The following is a 24,171-nucleotide window of genomic DNA, read 5'->3' as shown; positions in this document are numbered from 1 at the left end:
TGCGTTTCCTTCAGCTGAAATGACCAACTCACCCCTGAGCAAAACTCACCATCCTGAAATCAAAACAGCAACTTCCCCCACTGAATCATCAGAGGGACGCAGGCGACTAGCAACGTTTATTACGTGTGCAGAGAAGAGATACAACATGAGCTGCTGGCACCTACCCCTTTTGGGTTTATTACACCCTGAGGAGGATTAGAGGAGACTTTGCCATTCGTATGAAAAGGGACAAGTCCTTCCAGTCCTGCCTGCCAAGGAGAGTTGGAGCCAAGTCCGGCTCTACGAAAACGCAGGTACGCTTCCCCGTCACCCTGCAGGCTGCGAGGGGCAGACGGAGGCACCGGTGGAGACGCGAGTGCCTGAGGACACAAGTGCAGCGAGTTTGCTGTTCTCTCTCCGCTCGGAAGCCAGCCCATTTTGGATCTGCTAAGCCTTGCCCCACAGCAGGCTTTGCACACACCACCCTACCAAGCGCCAGCTCCGGCCCCACCGGGCCCTACAGGCACTGGTGCCTTCCCCTGGCAGAGGGGTTCCCTTGAGGGGAGGGAGCCTGGAACAGAACAAGGTTCAATCGCAGTTCACCCCAGTGGGTGAACAGCCGGGCGGCTGCTCCTTCTCATCCCCATCCCAAGAAGCTCACTACAATGGGCAGGCGCCACTCAAGGGCCGGACCCCACAACGGGCAGGCGCCACTCAGCGACTGGATCCAGGGCTGGAAGAGATGCCAAGGCCCAGGCAGACCCGGGCAAGGCCTAAGCTGCACAGCACCCCCTGCAGTAGGCCTGGCTATCGCAGGACGTCTGGCTCCTGTCCTGGAGAAGCGCCATCGCACAGGGCAAAGCCCGTCCCAGGTGTGAGCCCAGTGAAGTCCATGGAGATCACCAGGGCTGCCCAGGTTCACCCCGACGGCTATAATCAGCCAGGTCCTTCAGTCCAACAGAGGCTCCATCCCGGATGACACAGGGCTGATGGTGGGGCGTGGGCCTGCATTGTGCCTCTCCAGCCCAACCTGGCCCCGCTCAGCCTATTCCACCCACAGCCAGGAGCCGGGGGTCTCCAGGGCTCCTGCCAGCTCCCCACAGGTGCTGGCGTGCCTCTCCACCTCCGCCGTGCTGAACCGGGACTCGCAGATGGGGCACAACACCCACGCCTGGAGGGGCTCCTCGCCCCAGGGGTCGTCCCGCGGCGGGGACAGGCAGGCTGTGTCCGGCAGGGAGCCGTCTTCCCCGCAGGTGGCGGCGTGGACGGGGAGGAGATCTCTGCTGAAGCGGCCTGCAGTGAGGAGAGACGACGGCAGAGCTAAGCCAGGGCTGCCCATGGACTGTACACATGGGCTGCAGGGGACAGCCAGGCTAGAACGTGGAACCCTACGCCCTTGCTACTCGGCCTCCATCAGCTGGTTTTAGTCTAGGGCTGCTGGTTTCAAACTTTTTTCTTCTCCTGACCCAATTAAAGAAAATCGTTGGTGTCTGTGACTCAGCGTAATGTAACTGGAGTATGGGCTCTGGGGTGGGGCTGAGGAGGAGAGCTTTGGGGTGCAGGAAGGGGTTCCGGCTGGGGGGGCAGGGCTGGGGCAGAAGGGACTTACCTCAAGTGGCTCCCGGTCAGCAGTGCAGTGGGGGGGGGGGGGGGCGCTAAGGCAGCTTCCTGCCTCTCCTGGCACCTCAGACCAGGCTGCGCCCCAGGAGCAGCCAGCACCTGGTTCCCAGCCAATGGGAGTGCAGCGCTAGAGCTCGGGGCAGGAGCAGTTCGTGGAGCCGTGCCCTTCCCTCCGCCCCCCACACATCCCTAGGAGCTGGGCCTGCTGCCAGCTGCTTCTGGGGCACAGCACAGTCTGTGGTACCAGGAGAGGCAGGGAGCTGCCTTAGCCTCCCCCACTTCCCACTGGTCACCTGAACCCCCTGCAGCAACGAGGCCCAGGTCGTTATTCCACCACTCAGGACTGGCCTCAGGCCTCCCCCATAACTGGCAGCTCCGGGTCCATCCAGGAGAGGGCAGTATCGCGCACACAGCGCAGCGTGTTATCTTACAACAGTCAACACAAGCACAGGGCTTCTCATCCATCCTTCAGCCAGACCGGACCATGGTCGTTATCTGCTCTGCTCTCCGTTACAGGCCAGAGAACTGCCCCACAGGAACTCCCCGGGCAGAGCCTTCCTTCTGAAGGAGCCCAAACCACTGTACGCCTCCACCTGCCACTAAAATGCAGCCACCTCTGGGGGGCACACGGCAGCTGTGGGACAGTCGTGAAGCCTCCCACGCCAACTGAAAGTGCTGGGGGAGGATCAGGGTGGTGGAGCGTAGCTGCAGCCTGCCACAGAGCTCAAATCCTCATTCCATGTGTTCGACAACCTCCACAAACCACCCGTGTGCAGACACCAACTTCACCTCCCCACAGCCCGTCGGGTCCCCATAAGCAGGCATCGCGGAGGCTTGGGGCTCGGCCACACTGAAAATCAAGTCACTGGGGCAGCCGAGAGGATAACTTTCAGGTCACCCAGTCTGAATGCTAGAAACCTAGGGCGGGAAGAACCTCTTGAGGCCATCAAGCCCCTGCCTGCCTGCCAAGTCACAAACAAAGGCAGCAGCCAAGCGGCGACTAAGACCAGAGAGTGCAAGGAAAGGCCTGGGGACAAGAACTCAGCTGTTACGGGTGTTCTGAGGGCACTGGGAGCGATGTTGCCATTGAGATGCCCGCTGGTGGCCATTGGGATAACAATCCAGACTGGCTGTCCCTGCAGCGTCACGGCTACGCTGCAAGGCAAGGTGCGACTGTAGCACTGGTAGGCACGCTGTACTAGTGTTCATCCGGCTCGCCCAGGCAACACGTGGCAGTGTGGGCTAGCAGCCAGCGCACGGCCCCCGTGGGTAGCTCTGCTGCTGGATCTTCGCTGCTATTGTTACCCACAGGAGCTAGACGAAACCTGGCTGGGGCCGTCTGCCCGTGCTGGAGTCGCACCTCCCTTCACGGTGTAGGCAGGCCCTACAGATGCTCTAGGTCAGTGCTTCCCAATCTTTTTTAAGCTGGGGACCAGCAAACCCATTCATAAACCTTTGGCAGCCTAGTATTTTATTTGCATATTTACATATGCATTATGCAAATCATGAATATGCAAATACAATGTTACCTGACCACCGAGCCCCTTGCTCCCCAGTGCCTAACACCCTTTGAACCCCAACCCTATGCCCCATGCCCTTTAACCTCTGACCTCTATAGCCCATGCCAACACCTTCTTGCCCTGTGACCCCACCACTCCCTCACCCAACACCCCTTTGCGCCCCCAACTCCAACACTCCCCAGAGCGAGGCTGCCCCCCTAGGAAGCATGGCTGTTACTGCCACATGGAACGGGGGAACAGCCGTTGGCAGCGCATGCTCCCTCCTCCTTCACGCCCCCTCCCCCCCAGCATGTCTTGTGCCCCATGGGTAGAGGGTGGGGGGCGGAGACCCGGCTGGCTGCCATTCCCGAGGAGAGAGCGAGACACCTCCTCAGCCCTAGCGCCGCCACCAGCAAAAGCGGCCACGTGGGCAGGGGGAGCGGCCGTTGGCGGCGCGGACGCTCCTTCCTCCTTTGCGTCCCCTCCCTTCCCAAGTGCAAAGGAGGGAGGAAGGCGCCTCCTGCCGTGCCTCAGCCACCATGGCAGCCGGAGCTGAGCCGCCGTGAGCAGCCGGCTTGAGCTTCGGCAGCCGCAGCAGCCTGGCGATTAGGAACCACTGCTCTAGGTCATTGATACTCTGGCTCGCAGGCCACGACTGGCTCTGCGACGTCCCCTCAACTCTTTGCAGCACACGACACTAAAACAACGATGACTGTGACTGAATTATTAACCTGCCTATGTTAGTAGCCAAGCAGGAGGCTATTGGCCAACTGTAGTTGATAACACGACGCTTGGCCCGTCATCTCACTGTGAGAATAGCGGAGAGATCAAAATTCAGCATGGGCCCTGTCCTGCCGTTGCAAGCTGGCTGGACAGCGCGACAGAGCAATGAATTCACACGGCTGTGGCTCTCCGGGGTATCGCTGGTCGCTGACGTCGGCGGGCCCTGCTCTGGCGTACTCTTCTGCTGCCGCTCAGACTAGACCAGGGGTCATCACCCAGTCGATCGGGATCTACCGGCAGATCTTGGAGCCTCTGACAGGGGATCCTGACCGGTTTGGCCAAGAGGCTATCAAGTGCCGGCACTTCAGCTGCCCCCTCTCCCCACTGCTGCTCCTCTCCTGCCCTTTGCCTTGGAGCTGCCTCCTCCAGCCTCTGGGAGCCTCCTGCTTGCTGTGCAGGGCAGGGCGGGAAGAGGGGGCGCTGGTGTCAGGGTGCCCCCTCCCAGCCTGTATCCTATCTGCACAGAACGGAGGGCAGGGCACAATGAGGCTTGGGATGGAGGGAGTTTGCTGGCTGCTTTTGGGAGTGGTGCAGGGCCAGGGTAGACAGGAGCCTGCCTTAGCCCCCTGCACCCCCACCCAGGAGCCACCAGTGTAAACAGTGTCCGGCTGGAGCCAACGCCAAACCCCTGCCCCAGTCATGAACGCCCTCCTGCACCCCAGCCCCCAGAATCCAAACTCCCTTACAAAGCTTGTAGCCTGAGCCCCCCTCCTGCACCTCACTCCCTGCCCCAGGCTGAGCTCAGAGCCCCTCTCACACACCAACTCCCTTAGCCCAAGGCCAGGGCGGGTGCCCCAACCCTCTGCCCAGTGGGAGGGAGTCCTAAGTGAGAAGGGGCGGGGCCTCAGAGAAGAGAAACGAAGGAGGCGGGGCCAGGGTATTTGGGTTTGAAGTAGATCCTGGATCGCACTTACATTCCAAAAGTGATCTCGTGCTTTAAAAAGTTGGAGACCAGTGGACTAGACAGACACAACGGTCCCTTCTAGCCCTGCACACTCTTCTTTTTACACCCTGCTGGGTTAGCGGAGGGGCCTGCCGTGCTCCACCCAAGAGCTGGCCGCATCTCAGGGGCCGCACAGCCCCTCTGCGTGTCACAGACCCGAAGGGGGTTCCAAAGAGAGCGATTTAGGCAGGAGGACACGTGATGGAGCGGCAGCTCCAGCCCACACGCCAGGACACTCACCTGCACAGAGGGGGCACGTCCCCATCTCCCCATCTGCCTCTCCACCATCACCCGGCTGGCCGGGCCTCCCTCCCCGGCTCCGGGCTCTTCCTCCCCGCGGGCCAGAGGACGCTGGCAGAGCCCTGCAGAGAGATTTCAGGCCCAGCGGTTTCTCAGGTTTGTAGCGCCATGCGCCGAAGGGTTAAACTACAGCCCGGCACAGAGAAACTGCTCTGCCTGCTGAGACAGCCCAGAGGACCAGGATCCCCCTCCTCCCTTCCTACAGGCTGTGATGGAGACAGGAACCCCAGGAAGGCGCTGTGGGGCCTGGCTCAGAGGAGCGGCCAGCTGGGCTCTGAAGGGAGAATGGGGACGTTTGGCGGGTTAAGGGGAACACAACAGGGCTGCTCTTACCTCCCCGCGGTGCCTTGCGATCTCCGTCTCCTGCTTGGCTTCACCCGGCCTCTTCTGAGGGGCGGAGCGGCACGGACGCCCTGCACGGGGCCTGGAGAAGAACCAGCAGCAACACTGCGCCTAGCTCCCGGAGAGCGTGCTACACAAGAGGGCAGGACCTTAGCCCCATATCACAGATGGGAAAACTGAGGCAGCAGGAGGGGAACGGACTCCCCCGAGCTCACCCAGCAGGCCGGTGGTGGTGCTGGGAACAGCCCAGGGCTCTACCCAGTAGGCAACACTGCCCCGCCAGATTAGCCCCCTAAATCCATGCTGCTGGCAGGCTGCTTGGCAGCCCTGGAGACCAGAAGCCTCCCACGCTTCAGAATTGACAGTTTCGAATGGCGCTTCTGAGCCACGAACACACGGGGGAGGGACACGATTCGCTGGCTGAGGTGGGCACCCTGGAGTCTGTGCTGGGGGCAGAGGGTGCTTAGCTACCCTGCGGGAGCCACGCTGTGCTAGGAGGGTGGAGACCAGAGCACACAGGGACCTGTCCTGCCCTGGCCCCGGGAATAGTAGACTGGATGGGAGCAGGAGTGCCCATCAGACTCCTCTCACTGCCCAGCGGTGCAGGGACCTGGGCTGAGGGCAGACAGAGCAGCTCCTGCCTGGGGCCGGGGCAGACATTCCCCAGGAGCTGGCTGGCCATGAAGACACAACCAGGCCCCTCGCAGGCTAGAGAGGCCCCGTGCCAGGCCCTCTAAGATGCCCATCGCTCTACCAGAAGAGGAGCTACCAACCCCACCCGCGGGGCCAGGCTGGCTTTGGAGAGGCCCCCAGGCTGCAGCCTCCCCCACTGGGCTAGGCAGAGCCGCTGGAGTCCCCATGGGCCTGTGATCGGCTTCCACTCACCTGCTGCCCCCGGGCTCCCGGTTGGATCTTGGACCTGCTGCCCCTGGCTGCTCCCCTGGCTCTCGGCAGCCGAAGAGCTGGCGCTGGGGCCCGGCGGGAGGGTGCGGCTGCGAGACTGGGTGGCCGACAGCACCATCCTGGCTGTCCGGCTGAGACAGGCCGGGCCGCGGGGGTGGGGTCCCGAGCTGGGCTCCAGCAGCTGCAGTCGGCTCTTCAGCATCTCCTCCTCCCCGCTGCTCCTGGGCCGAAAGCCAGAGAGCCAGTGACTCCTCCAGGGGACCCCCGCACGGGCCCCCCCGCTTCGACCCCGAAACGGGAGGGAGGGGGACTTTGGGCCACACTCCACCTCTCCGCTGGGAGCACGGGGCAGACAGCTGGAGGGGCACAATCGTGGGGGGTGGGCAACTCCAGCTGGAAGGGGCTGCCCCCCGGGACGACTTTGGCCTGGAGGGCACCCCAAGGGGCTCGCTCCCAGTGGAACAAGATGGTTGCGGAGCCCAGAGCTGCCTCAGGCATTTCAGGCCCTCAGCTCCTGGCTTTTTGGTCTCTCTGGAGCAGCGGGGGCAGCAGCCCGGCCAGCCAGCCCCATGGATGGGGGCAAAGTGCCAGGAGAGGAGAGGGTTACTGGGAGGAAGAGGAGGGGAAGCAATCACTAGAACAAGGGACTCTCCCGGGCTGAGCTGCTGGCGGGGGGTTGGCAAGTCCCCAGCTGGGACCCATAACATGACAGCCCCCGGGGGGGGGGGAAGCCACTGGCCCAGCCCCCCTGCAAAGGCTACTTACGGCTGCGCCTCCGGGAAGAACGTCCTGCGAAAGGCAGGGCTGGCGAGCCAGGGGCTGGCTGCGGGCTCGTGCCCCGCCTGGGAGGAGAGGGAAACGGCTCAAATCCCGGCTCTCCCGGGAGAGACCCCCCCCCATGCCAGCGTGCCCAGAGAGCCGGCGGTCGTAGCGAGAGGAGAGACCCAGCAAGTCCCATTCGGCCCACGGCCAGGGCTGGGCTGCACCCGGCGATTGCCCAGGATGGGGGCGCTGTCCCACCGGGCCCCCCGCGGACACGTACGGCAGCAGGGTCCCTGTCCCAAAGAGCTCGCAGCCCACGCGGCCCGATAACACCAGGCAGCCCTGCACTGGCCCCCAGCCGACAGTCCCCTTCCTGGATGAATAGGCCAGGCTGCACCCGGGAGCCAGGTGGGCTGGTGCAAGGCGCGGGGGTGCCTGGCCGGCACTGACCTGGGGTGGAGCTGGAGCGGGGCCCAGCGGGGTGCGGACGCGGACGAAGGAGAGGCCGAACTGGGCCTGCTTGTTGAAGGGCTGGCTGCAGGTGAGCCTCAGGCGATCCCACTTCTCGCCCCGCGCCGCCGCCAGGAAATCCCCTGCGGGCAGAGCAGGAACGAGGGCAGCTGGGCTCCTGGAGCGCGACGCTGCCGCCCGCTACCGGCCTGGCAGTGAACTCAGGAACATGGCTCCCCTGCCCCGCATGGCCACCCTCGGGGCTCCTCCGCCCACCCTGGGGACCCCCTGCCCTGCCCCCATACGGCCCACCCTGGGATCCCCCTGCCCTGCCGCCCCACGGCCCACCCTGGGATCCCCCTGCCCTGCCGCCCCACGGCCCACCCTGGGGACCCCCTGTACTGCCCCCCTACGGCCCACCCTGGGGACCCCCTGCCCTGCCCCCCTGCTCTGCCCCCCCACGGCCCACCCTGGGATCCCCCTGTACTGCCGCCCTACGGCCCACCCTGGGATCCCCCTGCCCTGCCGCCCCACGGCCCACCCTGGGGACCCCCTGCCCTGCCCCCCTACGGCCCACCCTGGGATCCCCCTGTACTGCCGCCCTACGGCCCACCCTGGGGACCCCCTGCCCTGCCCCCCTACGGCCCACCCTGGGATCCCCCTGCCCTGCCCCCCTACGGCCCACCCTGGGATCCCCCTGCCCTGCCGCCCCACGGCCCACCCTGGGATCCCCCTGCCCTGCCCCCCCCCCCACCCCCCCTGCCCTGCCCTGCCGCCCCACGGCCCACCCTGGGGACCCCCTGCCCTGCCCCCCTACGGCCCACCCTGGGATCCCCCTGCCCTGCCCCCCCCCCCCCCCACAGCCCACCCTGGGGATCCCCTGCCCTGCCGCCCCACGGCCCACCCTGGGATCCCCCTGCCCTGCCCCCCCCCCATGGCCCACCCTGGGATCCCCCTGCCCTGCCGCCCCACGGCCCACCCTGGGATCCCCCTGCCCTGCCCCCCCCCCACGGCCCACCCTGGGATCCCCCTGCCCTGCCGCCCCACGGCCCACCCTGGGGACCTCCTGCCCTGCCCCCCTACGGCCCACCCTGGGATCCCCCTGCCCTGCCCTACCCCCCCCCCCACAGCCCACCCTGGGGATCCCCTGCCCTGCCCCCATACGGCCCACCCTGGGGACCCCCTGCCCTGCCCCCCTACGGCCCACCCTGGGATCCCCCTGCCCTGCCCTACCCCCCCCACAGCCCACCCTGGGGATCCCCTGCCCTGCCCCCTGCCCTGGGGACCCCCCCCCACGGCCCACCCTGGGACCCCCTGCCCTGCCCTACCCCCCCCACAGCCCACCCTGGGGATCCCCTGCCCTGCCCCCATACGGCCCACCCTGGGATCCCCCTGCCCTACCGCCCCACGGCCCACCCTGGGGACCCCCTGCCCTGCCCCCCCACGGCCCACCCTGGGACCCCCTGCCCTGCCCATGACCCCAGCTCCACAGATTAAACCACTGGGATTATCCTGACTGGAAATCCACTGCCCTGCAGCACCAGATCTAACCCCTGCGGTCCCAGCTAGATCCAGCTCCCCCCGACTAAGACTCCCACCTGCACGACAAACCAGATCAACCCACCGGGACCTTGCTGCTTCCCCAGCTGCCAATGGCCCACCCAACCCTGCCTCAGTGGCCAATACTTGTGTGTACCCCTAGGCCCAGGAGCGCCGGGAAGGGGGCCCGGGGTAGTCCGCTGTTACCCAGATACTACCCTGCCGGGCCGTGTGAGCACCTGGAGGGACAGAAGCCCTGGGGATGGGAGGAGCTCCAGCAGGAATGTGACTTCTGGTCACACCAGGGCAGGCGGGATGCCCCGCTGGCCACCAGCCTGATGGATCAGAACCAGCCAGCGACCCGCGGCCGCTCCAGGGAGCCGGGCCTTTACCTTCTTTCAACATCCGGACGCCAGAGCGGTTCCTGCCCAGCTTTGAATCTGCCGGCGTCATCAGCGTGGTGCTGGGCAGCAGGGTGACGTAGGGCTGGTCCGGCGGCCAGGAGGAGCGCCCCACCTCCACCTGGAGGAAGGCGCAGCCGCAGTTCCCTGCGGGCGGAGGAGCAGAGGTCAGGCCCCGCGCAGCCGAACCTCCCTGAGCGGCGGTGAAATGGATCGGCCACCTGGGCACCGATATGGGGACCCCCAAGGGCTGAGTGGGGAGCCACCGGGCACAACAGGAAAGGAGCCAGGTCCGTCGGCCTCCGTGGCCCATGCGCTCTCTGCTGGGTGCACCCACAGGGGCCTGCCAGGCAGCTTCGAGAAGATCCTGGTTTAATTTGCCCCCCAGGGATCAGTATCCCAGCGTGTGACATTGACCTGAATTCACCCGCTGGCACGAGAAGCAGAGTGAGCCTTTTGCTACCAGGGAGACTATCCCCTGGAGGCAGGCTGGCTAGAGAGAGGACCGGCAGCCAGGCAACTGCCCCACTCTGTGCTGCCTCACGCAGGCAAGTCACCTGCCCTCACCGAGCCTCAGTTTCTCCCTCAGTAAAACAGAGTTGCCGGGACAAGAGACAGGCGAACAGCATGATCACGGGGGCACAGGGCAGGAGCTAGACACCTCTGGGCTCTTCAGAACACACGAAGTGCTGAGACAATCACAGTAGCATTACAGGAGACCCCAGAGAGATAGGGAGCTTAGGCTACCCCCCCAGGGGTCTCGGTTTCTCCCTCTCATACCTATGTCCATGTAGCCGATGGAGCTAGCCCGTTCCAGCTGCAGCTCCACCTTCAGCTGCCTGCTCCGATCCTGAGGGCAGCTCAACCAAGGGCGAATGTCGTCCTCATGCAGCAGATTCTCCACGGGGTACCTGGGGTCCTGCACCAAACCGGAGGGGAAGGGAGAGGGCAGAAGTGCTTAGTGGAGGGGTGGGAATAGAAGCAGAGGGGGGCAGCAATAGTGACTCTTCTCAGGGAATGACCTGGAAGCACAATACCAGATTTTACACAAAGGTCAGACCCTTGCCCACTGCGGAAATGCGGCCACTTCTGGGGTGAAGCATGGCAGATGTTTAACAGCGCACAGACACCCCATTCAGCAGTTCAGGGCAGGAAGAACGCTGCATCCAATTCACAGCCCTTTCCGGGCTGGAGCCTCAGCTGGTGGACAGTGGGGAAGTATGGACCAATGTTGATTTATCCCAAGCAAAGATCAGACCCTCCCTTCTTTCGAGCCTTCCATCCAAGGATCTCACAGCACTAGGGTGCGCTGCAGCAAAACATAGCACCCACGAACTGCAGTCGCAGATGAAAAGCATTTGTACCTGAGACGTGAAGGACACAATGTGGTTGATTTTAACAGGAGCCATTTCTGATGCTTCGGAAAAGCCCAACTGCCGGCTCCAAGGTTCTTCCAGCTTTCCTGGGCACTCTCGCACTTCCGGCTTTCCTGGGCAGCATCTGGCAGAGACCGAGAATCTGGTTCCTTACCGAGATTAGAACCGTGTCCTTTACATCTCACTTGGGGCAAGTTTGCCCTGGGCTGCATTTTTGCAGCCAGCAATCAAATGGACTAGCTGTTCATTGAACTTTTACAATGGGGGGGGAATTGAGCATTGGTTTGAGCATTGGCCTGCTAAATCCAGGGTTGTGAGTTCAATCCTTGCAGAGGCTATTTGGGGCAAAAGTTGGTCAGGGATGATGGTACTTGGTCCTGCTGTGAAGGCAGGGGACTGGACTCGATGACCTTTCAAGGTCCCTTCCAGCTCTAGGAGAGAGGCACTCTCCATTAATTTATTTTTTTTTTTTTTTACAACATAAGAACGGCCGTACTGAGTCAGACCAAAGATCCATCTAGCCCAGTAGCCTGTCTGCCGACAGTGGCCAGCACCAGGTGCCCCAGAGAGGGTGGACCGAAGACAATGATCAAGCGATTTGTCTCCTGCCATCCCTCTCCAGCCTCTGACAAACAGAGGCCAAGGACACCAATTCTATCCCCTGGCTAATAGTCTTTTATGGACCTAACCTCCAGGAAATTATCTAGCTTCTCTTTAAACTCTGTTATAGTCCTAGTCTTCAAAGCCTCCTCTGGCAAGGAGTTCCACAGGCTGACTACACGCTGTAGGAGCCGGATATTGTATATTACACTTTGTGCTATGTGCAAACCAAGTCTTGACAACGCATGTTCCGATGCCTGGTAGAATCCCCTGCACCCTCCTTTCTACCAGATCCAAGGCTTTGTCTAGACGGGAAAGGGGCCCCAGTTTAACCTCAGGTGTGAATTTCATGGTGACTTGATTAATCAAGCTGGTACAAATCTCTACATGGACATTCGCATTTCAGTTGAATTTATTAATCTGATTTCCAAGCAGCTTCAACCAAACTAAAAACAAAGTCACTCAAACTGAAATCAGGATGTCCACGTTGGGTCTTTACACCAGCTTATCTAAACTAGTTTAAATTCCTATCTGGGGTGAAACTGGTCCTACAAGATCAGCTGATAAACTCATTGGACTATTACTTTAGTGACAAATAGGATTGCAATTGTTTCACATTGTGCTAAACATGGCTAGAAAGACACCGTCCCTACCTAAGAAAACTTAGCCTGACACCTGGGCTCCATGCAGTCACAAACATGGATACAGCTGCAGGAGCAAGACCAAGAAGGCCAGCACCATAAGAAATATGGGACTGAACGATACAGTCCTGTAATCAGATCCACATGGACAGACCCCGGAGACCTACACAGAGTCCTACTGAAGGAGATAGGAAGATTGGGGCGAAAGCATGTACCATTTTCACAAATGCATATTTTTAATTAGAAGTCCATAAACCCACATCAACTATACCCGATTGTCCCTCAATTTATTTCCAGATAGTTGGCTAGTAAGTTTCATGGAAGAAGTAGGTCTGAAGGAGGACAAAAATATTCCTTCATAAGAATGGCCATATCGGATCAGACCAAAGGTCCATTTAGCCCAGTGTCTTATCTTCTGATAGTGGCCAATGCCAGGTGCTTCAGGGGCAATGAACAGAACAGGTAATCATCAAGTGATTCTTGTACTGATCGGCAAAGCACCACATGTAGCTACGATGCTATAGAAATAATACGTAATTTTACACCTTTTCATAGGCTTCACTCACTTCTATAGGCTCATTTTGGATTATCCCAAATTGCTCATTTAAAGCTAACAGGTGGTACCGACCCTAGGTTCTCTGGAGCTTTGTTCATGAGCTTTTTCCACTGAGTAGAGCAAACTCATTCTTTCTCTCTGCATGTTTCCATACAGCCTCATTATACAAAGTCCTCATGTAATACTTCTGAACTGCCCTGGAGCTGTTTTAGGGCATTTTAAAACCCTAAAAGCCATCACAACTGACCAGTGAAAATCAGATTAAGCGACCACTTTAAGTGGTGTCTAAACTAACAATTTGTGAAACTTTCACAAATGTAAGGATCAGTTAAAAAGCTGGTGAAAATAGTCAAAGAAGCCAATTTTAATCTATTTCCCAAAACAAATTCTACTTCTTTGCCTTGTTGGAACCAGTTCAATGAAACCAAACCAAAGCGAAACAATCTCAATAGTTACTTCTCTAGGAAAAAAGAGTCAGGCGCAAATCACGGCATCTTGTTGCCATGGTAACCTGGAAAAAACATAAATCCTCCTTTGCTTACACATGCTCCCCCTATCCCCAAACAACCCTCCTGCACAGATGCTCCCCTCAACCGCATCTGCACACATCCCCCCTCCCAGCCCCCAGCACAAAACCTTACCTCCCCTCCCCCATAAAAAAACACTTTAGCGTCTTTCAGCGCTTCCTCCCCCAGCATCTCCAAGTGTTTTAAAGGCCTCCCTCATCCCAAAGCCAGACCCCCCCAACTTCTCCCTTCAGAACCCATCCAATCACTCCCTAACCCGGAGGATCTCTTATTCCCACTTGAACCTACCCCTTAGTTCCCCCACTCCCCCAACACACAGCTTCCCAACTCCCATACCCCCCACTCAAACCCCTGAACTAAGTCCCCCAGGGCCCCACCTCCCCCAAAGCCCAATTCTGATTCCCTACTCCCAGACCCCTGCCACGCCCAGGCCCCCATCATGTCACCCAGTGCCCTAGGTCCCCCAAGCCCCACACTCCCCCCAGTCCCCAGCTTCCCGACTGCCAGACCCCCACCCCAAACGTGAGCCCCCCCAGTGCCCTAGAGCGCCCAGCCCCGGCTTTCCTCCACTCCCCAAACTGCAGCACCCAGCTGCCTCCCACCCCAATGTCTAGAATCCCCCCAGCCCCAGATCCCCCCACCCAGCCAGATCCCCCAGTGCTCACGCCCCGCCCCGCACTGCTCCACCTGCTGCTTCTGCAGCGCCCGGGCAGCCGCCAGCTGAGCAAGCCTCAATCTCCCGCCAAAACCCGCCTGACCTTTGACCCCGCCGCGCCCCGCTCTCAGGTCCCACCAGACCCATTTGTAAATATTTTATTGATTTAATAATTTATCTCTCATCGATTCTCAACCCCTCCGGTGGGGAACCATGCCATCATTATTATGCTTTTTTTCTCTCTCGGGCGGGGCCCGCGGCAGGGGTTAAAGGTCAACCGGCACGCGTGGCATGCTGGGTTTTGTAGTCTTTCCTGAGCGCCTCGTCACGTCCAGGGTCCACAGTGAGCAAGTTCAGGGAGCGTCTCCTAAATCTCACACTCCGGGAAAAACGTATAGAGAATTTAGAGGAGAGGGCACTTGTTTTCTCCCGCGTGACATCAGCGAGCCACTCTGCTCTCTGATCTGGGAGGCGACTAGGCAAGGCACCGGCTTGTTAAAAGACTTTGCGTTTCTTTTTGGGGTTTGCAAATATCAGATGACCCCCTCTACTCTGTGACAGCTCGCCGGCTGTGAGGGAGCCGTCCCGCCCCTCCAGCTTCTGATTGGCTCCTGGAGGAGAGTCGTGTTCTCTGATTGGAGGACGTTAGGTTGGCGCGGCCTGTGATTGGCGGGCGGCGGGGAAGTCGCTGGCCGGCTCGGGGGGGCGGGGAGAGAGTAAGATGGCGGCGGTGCTGGAGGTGGAGATTGGCGGCCCCGTCGAGCGGGACGTGGAGGAGGTGCGGGGGGGGGGGGGTCATGGGGGGGGGGCTGGTGAGATGGGGGAGGGGCTGGGTTATAGGGAAGGTGGGGTGATGGGGGAGGGGCTATGGGAAGTGGGGTGTGGGGGAGGGGCTCTGGGGGGGGCTGGGGGGGCTGGTGATGGGGGAGGGGCTATGGGAAGGTGGGGTGCTGGGGGGGGGCTGGGAAGTGGGGTGATGGGGGAGGGGCTCTGGGAAGTGGGGCTCTGGGGGGGCTGGGAAGATGGGGGAGGGGCTGGGTTATAGGGAAGGTGGGGTGATGGGGGAGGGGCTATGGGAAGTGGGGCTGGGTGTGACTGTGGGGTGGGCTGTAAGGGGCTGGGAATTGATGGGGGAGGGGCTGGGTTATAGGGAAGGTGGGGGGAGGGGCTATGAGAAGTGGGGCTCGGGGGCTGGGTGTGACTGTGGGGTGGGCTGTAAGGGGCTGGGAATTGATGGGGGAGGGGCTGGGTTATAGGGAAGGTGGGGGGAGGGGCTATGAGAAGTGGGGCTCGGGGGCTGGGTGTGACTGTGGGGTGGGCTGTAAGGGGCTGGGAATTGACGGGGGAGGGGCTGGGGTGTGGAGCTGTGTGGACCTAGGAGCAGGGTGGGGAATGGGTCTGGGTTTTGGGGAGGGCTCTGTGCCCGAAGTGGAGGGAGCTAAGGGCTGGCTCTGTGAGGGATGAGCCAGCCCTTAGCAGTCAGGTCTGATTGACCCCTTGAACACTGGTGTGTATGGGGGCCCCGGGGGGATGTGGGTGAGCAGCTCAGACCAGGGTCTCTGGGACCTGAAGGGGAGGAGTCAGGGATTTGATTGAGGGATCAGCCAGGATGTGGCTCTCAAGAAGTATCAAGGCTTTAGCATCTGCTGGCAGGTGCTGTGAGAATGTCAGCTCTTCACTGCCCCATGATTTACACCTGTAAAACCTGGGAGCCTGCACGGAGGCATTAGCAATGATGGCTCGATCTGCGTGACATAACATAAGGTGTTTTTATCAGTTATATGATTCAGTGCTTCTGGGGCATATTTCCAAAATAGCTTGGTAAGTCATGCACATCTGTGTGGGACTCGTGTACCTCGGTATCTGACAGTAACCAGTGTACTTGGCAGATGTACAGAGATGGTAATGCTGATTGCTGGCAACAGTTTTCTGTACAATATGGTACTTGGAAAATCAAGTCTACACAGTCCGTTAGCCGTTATTCCCGGGTGGTGGATAGAGAAATTAAAGCACAGCGAGGTTAGAGATGTGGTACCAGATTATATGGAGCTAGTATTAGAACATGAGGATTCCTATCTTCTAGTCCAGGCATGTCCAAAGTCCGGCCCGCGGGCCAATTGCGGCCCGTGTTCCGGTTTAATACGGCCCCACAGGTAATTTGGCAATATCTATCTTTTATGGCCCCCAACGAATCCATATGTATTGAGATGAATACATTGTAAAATCTCAGTTAATGTCAGTTGGTCTAAATCAGTTATAAATATATTTGGACACAACATATATACTTGGTGTTATGTTCCTGTTCATATTTTTTGAACTTAAAAGTTGACAGACAACCTTTATTACCAATAATATGTAATGTACTTTACAATGTTCCTGACATATATTTCAGCTTCCTGGATTTTTTTTTCATCTGGCCTTCAGATATGAAAGGCAGAGTGATTTAACACCTGTTTAGATTTGTCATCCATGTGACGAAATGAAAAGTATGCCGTTTGCAATTAACTTTGCATAAAATAGTTAATTTGCATTTAATTTTAATGGTTCAAAGACTGTCAGGCAAAATGGTCAGCCTCACGCATGTTCACTTCATCAAATCTGGCCCTCTTTGAAAAAAGTTTGAACACCCCTGTAATCTAGTCCCTTGCTTTGTAAATCATTAGAGCTTGCTAACAAGTGAAGAAACTATGTGAAGATCAAACTCCTTGATGTGCATTAGCTGGAGATGATAAAGCAGATATGCTTCCACTTTCTTCTAGCTACCATCATTACATCCACAATCAGGATACGGGCCTATCAAAAAAATCAGCTGCTCAAACGTTTGCTTCCCATCTAGGTTTTTTGCAGCCAAACTCTTCCTTCTCTCTTGCCTTTTTTCAGCTTGTGAGGCAGATAATAGCCTTTAGTCCTGCTTGGCATCTCAAATGGCCACAAGCCGTAGCACTCAGTACAGCTACCTCTTGCCTTAAAATGCAGTATATTTACAAAACTACAGATCAGGCAGATGAGTATAGCTAACTTGCGTAAGCAGGGTCCCAGAGGAGTGTGGCACCAGATGTTAGTGCTTTGCGCTACTCAGAGCAGAGCATAGTTCCCTCTTCTGCCTAGGGACCAATTCTTTTTTTTAAGCACTCAAGAATTTTCCTAATGTGTAATGTATGATATTGAAAGATGTCTGGGTTTCCAACTGAATTGCGAGTGTAATGGGACAAAGAGTTTCTGTACAGGTAGTAGCAGCTGCAAAATTTGAGCATCCTTGTAACTATGATGCACCTTGAAGCCAAGAAGAGAGGCAGCTATGCCCTCAGATGCAATATATCAGGATGGCTTGACAAGGAGCATGAATGAACTAGAGTTGTCGGAAGATGTCTCCTATTGGTCACACAAGTACCAGAAGAAGTCTATAAAATCATGACTGGTGTGAAAAAAGTGAATAAGGAAAACTTATTTACTTGTTCCCATAATATAAGAACTAGGGGTCACAAAATGAAACTAATAAGTAGCAGTTTTAAGACAAACAAAAGGGAGTTTTTCTTCACGCAGTGCATAGTCAACCTGTGGAACTCCTTGCCAGAGGATGTTGTGAAGACAGGGACTTTAACAGGGTTCAAAAAAGAGCTCAGTAAGTCCATGGGAGGTTAGATCTGTCAATGACTATTAGCCAGGATGGGTAGGAATGGTGTCCCTAGCCTCTGTTTGTCTGGAAATGGATGACAGGAGAGGGGTCACATAACGATTACCTGGTGTTTTCACTCCCTCTGGGGCATCTGGCATTGGCCACTGTCAGCAGACAGGATACTGGGCTAGGTGGACCTTTGGTTTGACCCAGTATGGCTGTTCTTATGTTCTTAAAAACCAACCCTGGAAGGTACTAGGACTGCTGGATGCTCAGGACTTCTGAAAATCTGGCCCAATGAGATCAAGGTTTCACTTCCGGTACCTAAAAATGGACATGTCTGAAACCTTTTGCTGAAGTCTGTGGAGGAGCTAGATATATGCGATTAGAATCTAGGCAGCCGGAATCCTATTCTCTTGGGTCATCCATTCTCTTCAGGCACTAAACAAATCTGTCATATTTTGATATGCGTACTATTGTAGGATTACCTGTTTTTTGCAATAGGCTATAGTTGGCTATCAAAACAAGGGGCTACATCTCCATTCTCAAGATCTGTTTCATTGCATCTATTTAAGCCTAATAGTATAAAGAGACTCTGATAAACATGAATTGGGACTTCTGCTTATTTTTTTTCTATCATTGTCAGGACAGTGCTACTGTTGGATTATAGGAAACAAATGTCTTGGTGGTTTTTTGCCTCTGCTGCCTTTTCTTTACTGCCCTGAGGTTACTGGTTCCTCTATATCTTAACATTTTCATGGTGATAATCTTGAACAGCTCTGTGACATCTCACAGGGTAACTTCATGGAATAGTAATAAAGCCTATAACTGTTGAACACAGAAGTTGAGTGAAAATTCTCATTAAGACAGCAGTCAAGTGATTTCTAGCTCTAAGAGAAGACTTTGTATTAAGCAAATGTTTCAGGGATGTTTGAAAACTTTTCTTCAGTCACCACCGCATTTGCTGTATGTACTATCAATCCCTTGCATAAAATATGAATGTGAAGAATGAATTGGATTTGGCTGTGATTTTCCTAGAGAGAAATGTGTAGGATGATTCCTGTGAATTTAGTCTTTTCAAAGTGCTGTTTAAAATCTAACTGACTTGTGGTACTATAGATTCAGATGTCAGTGTTTTTATTAAAATACCTTTTTCAGTGAGATGGTTATTAAGTGACCTGCAAAGTATTTCTAAAATACTTGACTTTTTGTTCTTTTTTGCCTTCTATGTGCCATGACCAGAGACGCATGTCAAACTGAATATCACAAACTTGCATTTGCAATCATGCTAGTTCATTGGCAGTCTGTTAATGCCCATTACTTCAAACCCCAAACTCTAAAGTGTGAGAGGAAAGGTGGCATCCACTCTTAATTCCCTGTGGTGTCACAAACTTCTTGTGTAAACTTGGTCAAGTCACTTAGCTTCTCTGTGCCTCGGTTGCTTATTTGTACACTGGTAACTCTTCTATCTCACAGTCGTGTAGGGAGGATAAATGCATCACAAATTGTAAAGCGCTTAGATGCTGCGGAATAATAGACTTTAGCTAATGCAGGGAGGGTCTCAGTGGCCTCACCATTGCTATGGCGGTGGTGCTATACCTTGTCTACAGTGACAAACTTTGGGGGCAGGGGAATCCTGCAACTCTCCTACAGACTTGTAGTAAGGACGGAGGCAGGCAGCAAGCCACGATCAACATTCTAACAGCTGTGTTACCTAGTCCGGCTCTGATTGCTTTGGCTGGTGTGGGGTGGGATTGGATTGGCTGGTAGGTCGGGTATACAAACTCTTCCACTAGGGCAGTTGCAGCAGTGGGAGACCCACCGAAGATGTAAGCTGTTGGGGGCAGGTGCTCTTGCTGTGCTCTTGCTCTGCTCATTTTGCAAAACACCTAACACTATAGGGATTAGTCTGAAAGGAGCTCTTATGTGCTACAGTAATATAAATAATAGACTAGAGATCTAGCTAAGGATGTTAAGAAGCAGGTAACTAATTGTGTAGTATCGAATACACGATTAGTCGATAAAGGGAGGCGTTCTGTCCCAGCTCACACCAGGTCCTGGACCTACACCATTGCAGCTCTGCAGTTTAAATGTAGTAGGAGCCAGGCACACAATTAAACTGCACAGCCACAGTGGGGGTAGTTCCGGGACCTGGTGCGAGCTGGGACTCAGCAGTCCTGGCTCACACCGGGTCCCGGACTGCTGCGCCTCTGCATTATAAATGTAGTAAGAGCTGCCCAGCTCTTACTACATTTAAAATGCAGAGACGCAGCAGGAGTAGGTCTGGGACCCAGACAGCTCTTACTGCATTTAAAATGCAGAGGAGCAGCAGTCCGAGACCCGGCGTGAGCAGGGACAGAGCAGTTTTGGCTTGCATTGGGTTCCAGACTACTGGGCCTCTCCTGCCCTACCCCCCCACCGCTGAGACGGTGCTGGAGGGAACGGCGGGGGGGAAGCAGGTAGTCAACTACTCGACTAGTTGTTTACATCCCTCGACCTGACCATTGTCTTCAAGCTTCGACAGGATCTGAATTTCTTGTGTTTAAACCAAGAGGAGAGGGGGAGAACGATGCATCTGAGGGTTGGGTTTGTTTTTTTTTCCAGTTCTTCTCAAACAACCTATAGAAACAAAAGGCCGTAATCACATTGAAAACTTAATTCATTCAAAGGTGCTCCCAGAATTTTGCTCCCCAAGACATGTCTAAACTAGAGAAAATCCTTATTCTGTGCTCTCCTCCCTTTTCATCTTACCAGGCTGTCTACTCTACAAAGTTTTGTCATCAAAACCTGCCTTTTGGCGACAAAGCAGCGAGACAATACACTCTGTAATAGGACTGTTGTCGGGGGTGGGGGAGGAATGCCCATTTCAGCAACAAAAAACTTCCACCCCCCCATGAGAGACTTTTTTCAACAAGGAGCCAATGTGGACTCTGCTGTTTGTTCTGTCGACAGAACTGGCTTCCACTGGTATCACAAAGTGCCTGACTTGAAGGCTCCGCTCAGCTTTGCTCTCTGCAGGCATGTGCCCCTCCCCTTTCAAAGCACCAGGAAGTCTCTGTCAGCTGAGTGAGCTGCTCTGTTTGGGGACCGTAGAGCAAATAATTGGAATGCTCCTGCCCAGCCATGCACTAGGCTCGCTGCAGAGAGGGGGGGGGAGGCTGCTGTGCTGCTTTGGTATTCCTCAGCATGGAGAGCTCCCAGAGCTACTCCCCGCAGCTGCAGAGGCTGTGGGAGAGCTGAGAGGGAATCCAAAGATGTGCAGGAATCTGCTCTGCCTTCCCACAGCGTACCCGCAACGCACGATCTGTCGGCGGAGGGAGCATGTGTGAACCCTCTATGGTGATTTGTTTGGGAGTGTAGACGTACCAAGCCTCAAACAAGTTTAACAAGCAGGCCAGGCAAAGTACCATATGTTCAAGCCAGGCTGATCCTCTTTCTGGATCAGACAACATGGGATTTTTTTCCCCTACCCTGGGTGACATTTGTTAAATTTCAAGGACAGCTGCATGCAGAGAAGAATTCACTATCTTCATGAGATCTCTTTAGTGCACTCCTCTAGCTTTGAGCTCTTCAATTTACTGATGCTCATTGTGTGTTCCAAACAGACACCCTGAGCAAAGTCGTTCCCACTCACCAGTAGCTAGCTGAACCTAGCTTATTCCAACTGCTTTTGCTTTGTTGATTGTTTAGTTCTTAGAAAACTCTTTGTCCAAGTTGCTGGGACACCTCAGAAATCTTCCAGCAAAACAGAGCAAGCACGAGTGAATGATCATGGGACCCCTGAAGCTGAAAGAGAACTTTTGTTTGAGAGGTTTTAAGTTGCCAGTACATTTCCCCCCTCCCCTCCCTTCCCAGGCATTTCTTTCCTGCTCAGGTGGTAGCATGCAAGGCCTGTTAAGCATTCTGAGACAGCTGGAATGCTGCTTATAATGTTCCCTTAAAAGCTTCTCTTGTCTAGTTGATGCATGATTCTATGACAGTGGTTCTCAAATGTTTTTGGCCCATGGCTCAACACAGACGTTTCCGGGGACCACTAGCCAACTACCCATGATGACAAAATGAGGGCAGGAGGGGGTGCTGGGTCTTTCCTGGAGGTTAGGCTCAGGAGCAAACTGGGGGTGGGGGATGTGGCTGGGTGCAGGAGCGGACTGGGGTTGTGTGGTCTCAGCGGGAGGGAGGTACATGAGGGAGATGGAGGTGCAGGGTCTGGGCGTGAGGTAACACATCTGACCCTGTGCCTCCCACAGCTCCCAAGCACCACCCCCTGCTGCTCCCATTGGTTGTGATCCCTGCTAACGGGAGCAGTGGAGACAGTCTCCAAGGGAGAGGTTTCCTGCACTGCTGTTCCCCCAGCTGAAGGGAGGGAGAGCGGCAGCTTGTGGAGCAGCTTCCTTTCCCCACAAGCCAGATCCATCCATGAGGCTCTCCCCCTCCTTGCTGCGGGAAGCTGGCACTCCAGCCTTGCCGGGGTGTAGGACCGAGGGGCTGGAGCGCCAGTGCAGGCTCCCCACTGTGGGGGTGTGCGTGAACCCAAGCCCACGGCCGACCTGAAAGACAGTTGTGGACCCCATTTTGAGAACTACTGCTCTGTGAGAAACCGCTTGCCCCCTCTCATCTTGGGATGTTTGCACATGGGAGCCTGGGGAGGGCGGGGTTCAGTAGTAAGGATGTTCAGTATCGGTTAATTGAATAGTCGAGTAACCGCATGAATTCTTAGCGGTTAGTTGACTATTCTGTAGTCCCTGGGGATGGGGTCAGCAGCCAGTGCACTCCAGCCTCACTCCCGAGGAGCCCCCTGCCATACCTCACTGCTGCCTCAGTATCAGCAGGCAGCAGCGCGGGGTGCCAGGCAGGAGCTGGTCCTCGAGGGGACCTCGTTTAAAAATCTCACATAAAGAAGCAGCAGCGCAGGGTGGCAGCAGCCTCTGTCTAGGAGGGATTTGACCTCCTGGACCCAGCGAGAGCTAGAACTGAGCTGGGCTGCATGCCTGCCTGCCTCCTAATACATTTTAACTGCAGATCCACAGCAGGGGAAGGTCCCGGACCCGTCGCAACCCAGAACTGAACCGGGCACCTGGCCAGCCTGCTAAAAAACGTACTGGCAAGGAGGGGGAGGGAAATGCATGTAGTTTATAGCACTAACCTGTAAGCTTTTGCTTATCAGTTAATCGACTACGCTATTACATCCCTATTCAGTAGTGATTCTTCTCTTGTAGCGGGGGTTAACTTTGAGAGAGCCTTACTACACTAATTGTCAAATCCAAATCCCGTGGCTTCCTCTTACGATTCAAGAAAATAGTATCCCATCATCAGGACAAGTAGCATTGAGAGTTGCATTGATCTGAATACATCTCTCCTGCTCCTGCTCATTTTCTTCACTTTATTTAAGGTTTAGGGTTTGCTTTTCTTATGGTGTGTTATGCGTTTATCAAAGTGCTTTCCAGACGCTTCCAGGTCCAAATCTCTTGGAATTCCACCATTCTGGAATTAACAATGCACAGGCACACGATGCAACAGCATAGGACCAGGAAGAGGGGAAACCCTTATTAGCAGAAACTACAGAGGAATCAGAATTTTAGCCAAGATGGCATTTAGTCAAGACATATTTGATAGAGGGTCAGCGAGCTCTTGAATGGTCACAAGTGGTTGAGCACTCTGCTCTGTATCTTGTCTGAAGGCAGGTTTATTGAGGGAAGTCAACAGTAATGCACAGAGGAATCTGAGGGCGTTGTATGAAAAGATTAAAGGTTAAAGCTGAGCTTGAAATGTTGCTCGTCTGGTGATCTTGTGGGGGAATAAAGGAGCATACTAACAGTGCCACCCTCCACCCCCATGCATCCAGTCTTCACACTGAACTACTGTGGCTCAACACATTTCATCTGTATGTCACTCAGAACCAAATCAGCTGGCAGTTTACAGATCCTAGGATATGAGAAAAAGCCCAGGGCCAATACAGATATCTCATTGACTCCTTGATGTTAATAGTGTGCTGTCATGCACTCAAACAGCTGGCATGTCTAAACAGTTGTGTGCCTGTCTGTTGGTCTGGGCCCCAAGCAACCTGCTTGTGTTGGTTTTTCCTCTTTGTAATGTAAATACGGTTAAGGATGAGCTGAGATGAAGGCGGATCTATGGGATTTCATTACCCACATCCAAAGTGACACTCTCCTTGCCACGTCAGTGTTTGTGTTATCATAAGGGGAAAATATGCCCTCTGACCAAGTGTACCTACGTGGGGAGGAGACTTCTGGTTGCAGAGACCTCTTTAATCTAGCAAGCAAAGGCATAAGGTGATCCAGGGGCTGGAAACTGAAACCAGACAAACTCAGACTAGAAATAAAGCTTTTTTTTAATCCTTGAGGATAATTAACCATTAGAATGAGTTCTTAAAGGACGTGATCGATTCTCAATCCTCTGATGTCTAACTCGAGATTGAATATCAGAGGGGTAGCCATGTTAGTCTGAATCTGTAAAAGCAGCGAGGTGTCCTGAGGCACCTTATAGACTAACCGAAGTGTTGGAGCATAAGCTTTCGTGGGCAAAGACCCACTTCGTCAGATGCATGCAGGACTCCTCGCCACTTTCGAGCTTGAATGTTTCCCAAAAGATGGCCAGGAATGATGGGTTTATTGCAGGAATTAAATTCTGGGTTAAATTCTGCACCGTTTGTTATGTAGGA

General features: G+C 55.6%; 2 protein-coding genes across 6 annotated transcripts in view; one reads left to right on the top strand and one right to left on the bottom strand.

Moving 5' to 3' along the window:
* Positions 1-98: 98 nt before the first annotated feature.
* Positions 99-14,035, bottom strand: XNDC1N (XRCC1 N-terminal domain containing 1, N-terminal like). 5 transcript variants are annotated; one of them, XM_075919659.2, is made up of 10 exons: positions 13,909-14,035; positions 10,886-11,021; positions 10,302-10,440; positions 9,513-9,668; positions 7,582-7,724; positions 7,135-7,211; positions 6,352-6,590; positions 5,458-5,596; positions 5,065-5,186; positions 99-1,272 (listed from the first exon to the last, which is right to left on the bottom strand). In XM_075919659.2, exons 2-10 carry the CDS (start codon positions 10,928-10,930, stop codon positions 1,025-1,027), a joined length of 1,308 nt encoding a protein of 435 aa, XP_075775774.2. In that variant the 5' UTR covers positions 10,931-11,021; positions 13,909-14,035; the 3' UTR covers positions 99-1,024. The 5 variants fall into 5 exon arrangements, with proteins under 5 accessions (XP_075775774.2, XP_075775776.2, XP_089631940.1 ...); XM_075919661.2 differs by lacking the exon at positions 13,909-14,035 and adding an exon at positions 13,151-13,273; XM_089775814.1 differs by lacking the exon at positions 13,909-14,035 and adding an exon at positions 12,767-13,141 and having other exon boundaries at positions 5,458-5,548.
* Positions 14,036-14,542: 507 nt separating this feature from the next.
* The window catches only part of RNF121 (ring finger protein 121), a 39,207-nt gene continuing 29,578 nt past the window's right edge, over positions 14,543-24,171 (top strand). Inside the window, exon 1 of the mRNA XM_075919655.2 lies at positions 14,543-14,654. Coding sequence (XP_075775770.1) covers positions 14,598-14,654 — 57 coding nt within the window. The 5' untranslated portion in view covers positions 14,543-14,597. The remainder of the gene's footprint in view (positions 14,655-24,171) is intronic.

The sequence above is a fragment of the Pelodiscus sinensis genome, chromosome 1 (assembly GCF_052426305.1).
Source record: "Pelodiscus sinensis isolate ZL-2025 chromosome 1, ASM5242630v1, whole genome shotgun sequence".
Classification (NCBI taxonomy): domain Eukaryota; kingdom Metazoa; phylum Chordata; order Testudines; family Trionychidae; genus Pelodiscus; species Pelodiscus sinensis.
This window is presented reverse-complemented; position numbering and strand designations above follow the sequence as displayed.

Coding starts and splice junctions, on each gene's coding strand:
- XNDC1N (XM_075919662.2), bottom strand. CDS start 12,792: ATGAACAAAGCTCCAGAGAACCTAGG. Junction 10,441..10,885: donor TTGTGTCCTTCACGTCTCAG/GTACAAATGCTT, acceptor GGTTTGGTGCAG/GACCCCAGGTACCCCGTGGA. Junction 9,669..10,301: donor CATCGGCTACATGGACATAG/GTATGAGAGGGA, acceptor CTCCGCCCGCAG/GGAACTGCGGCTGCGCCTTC.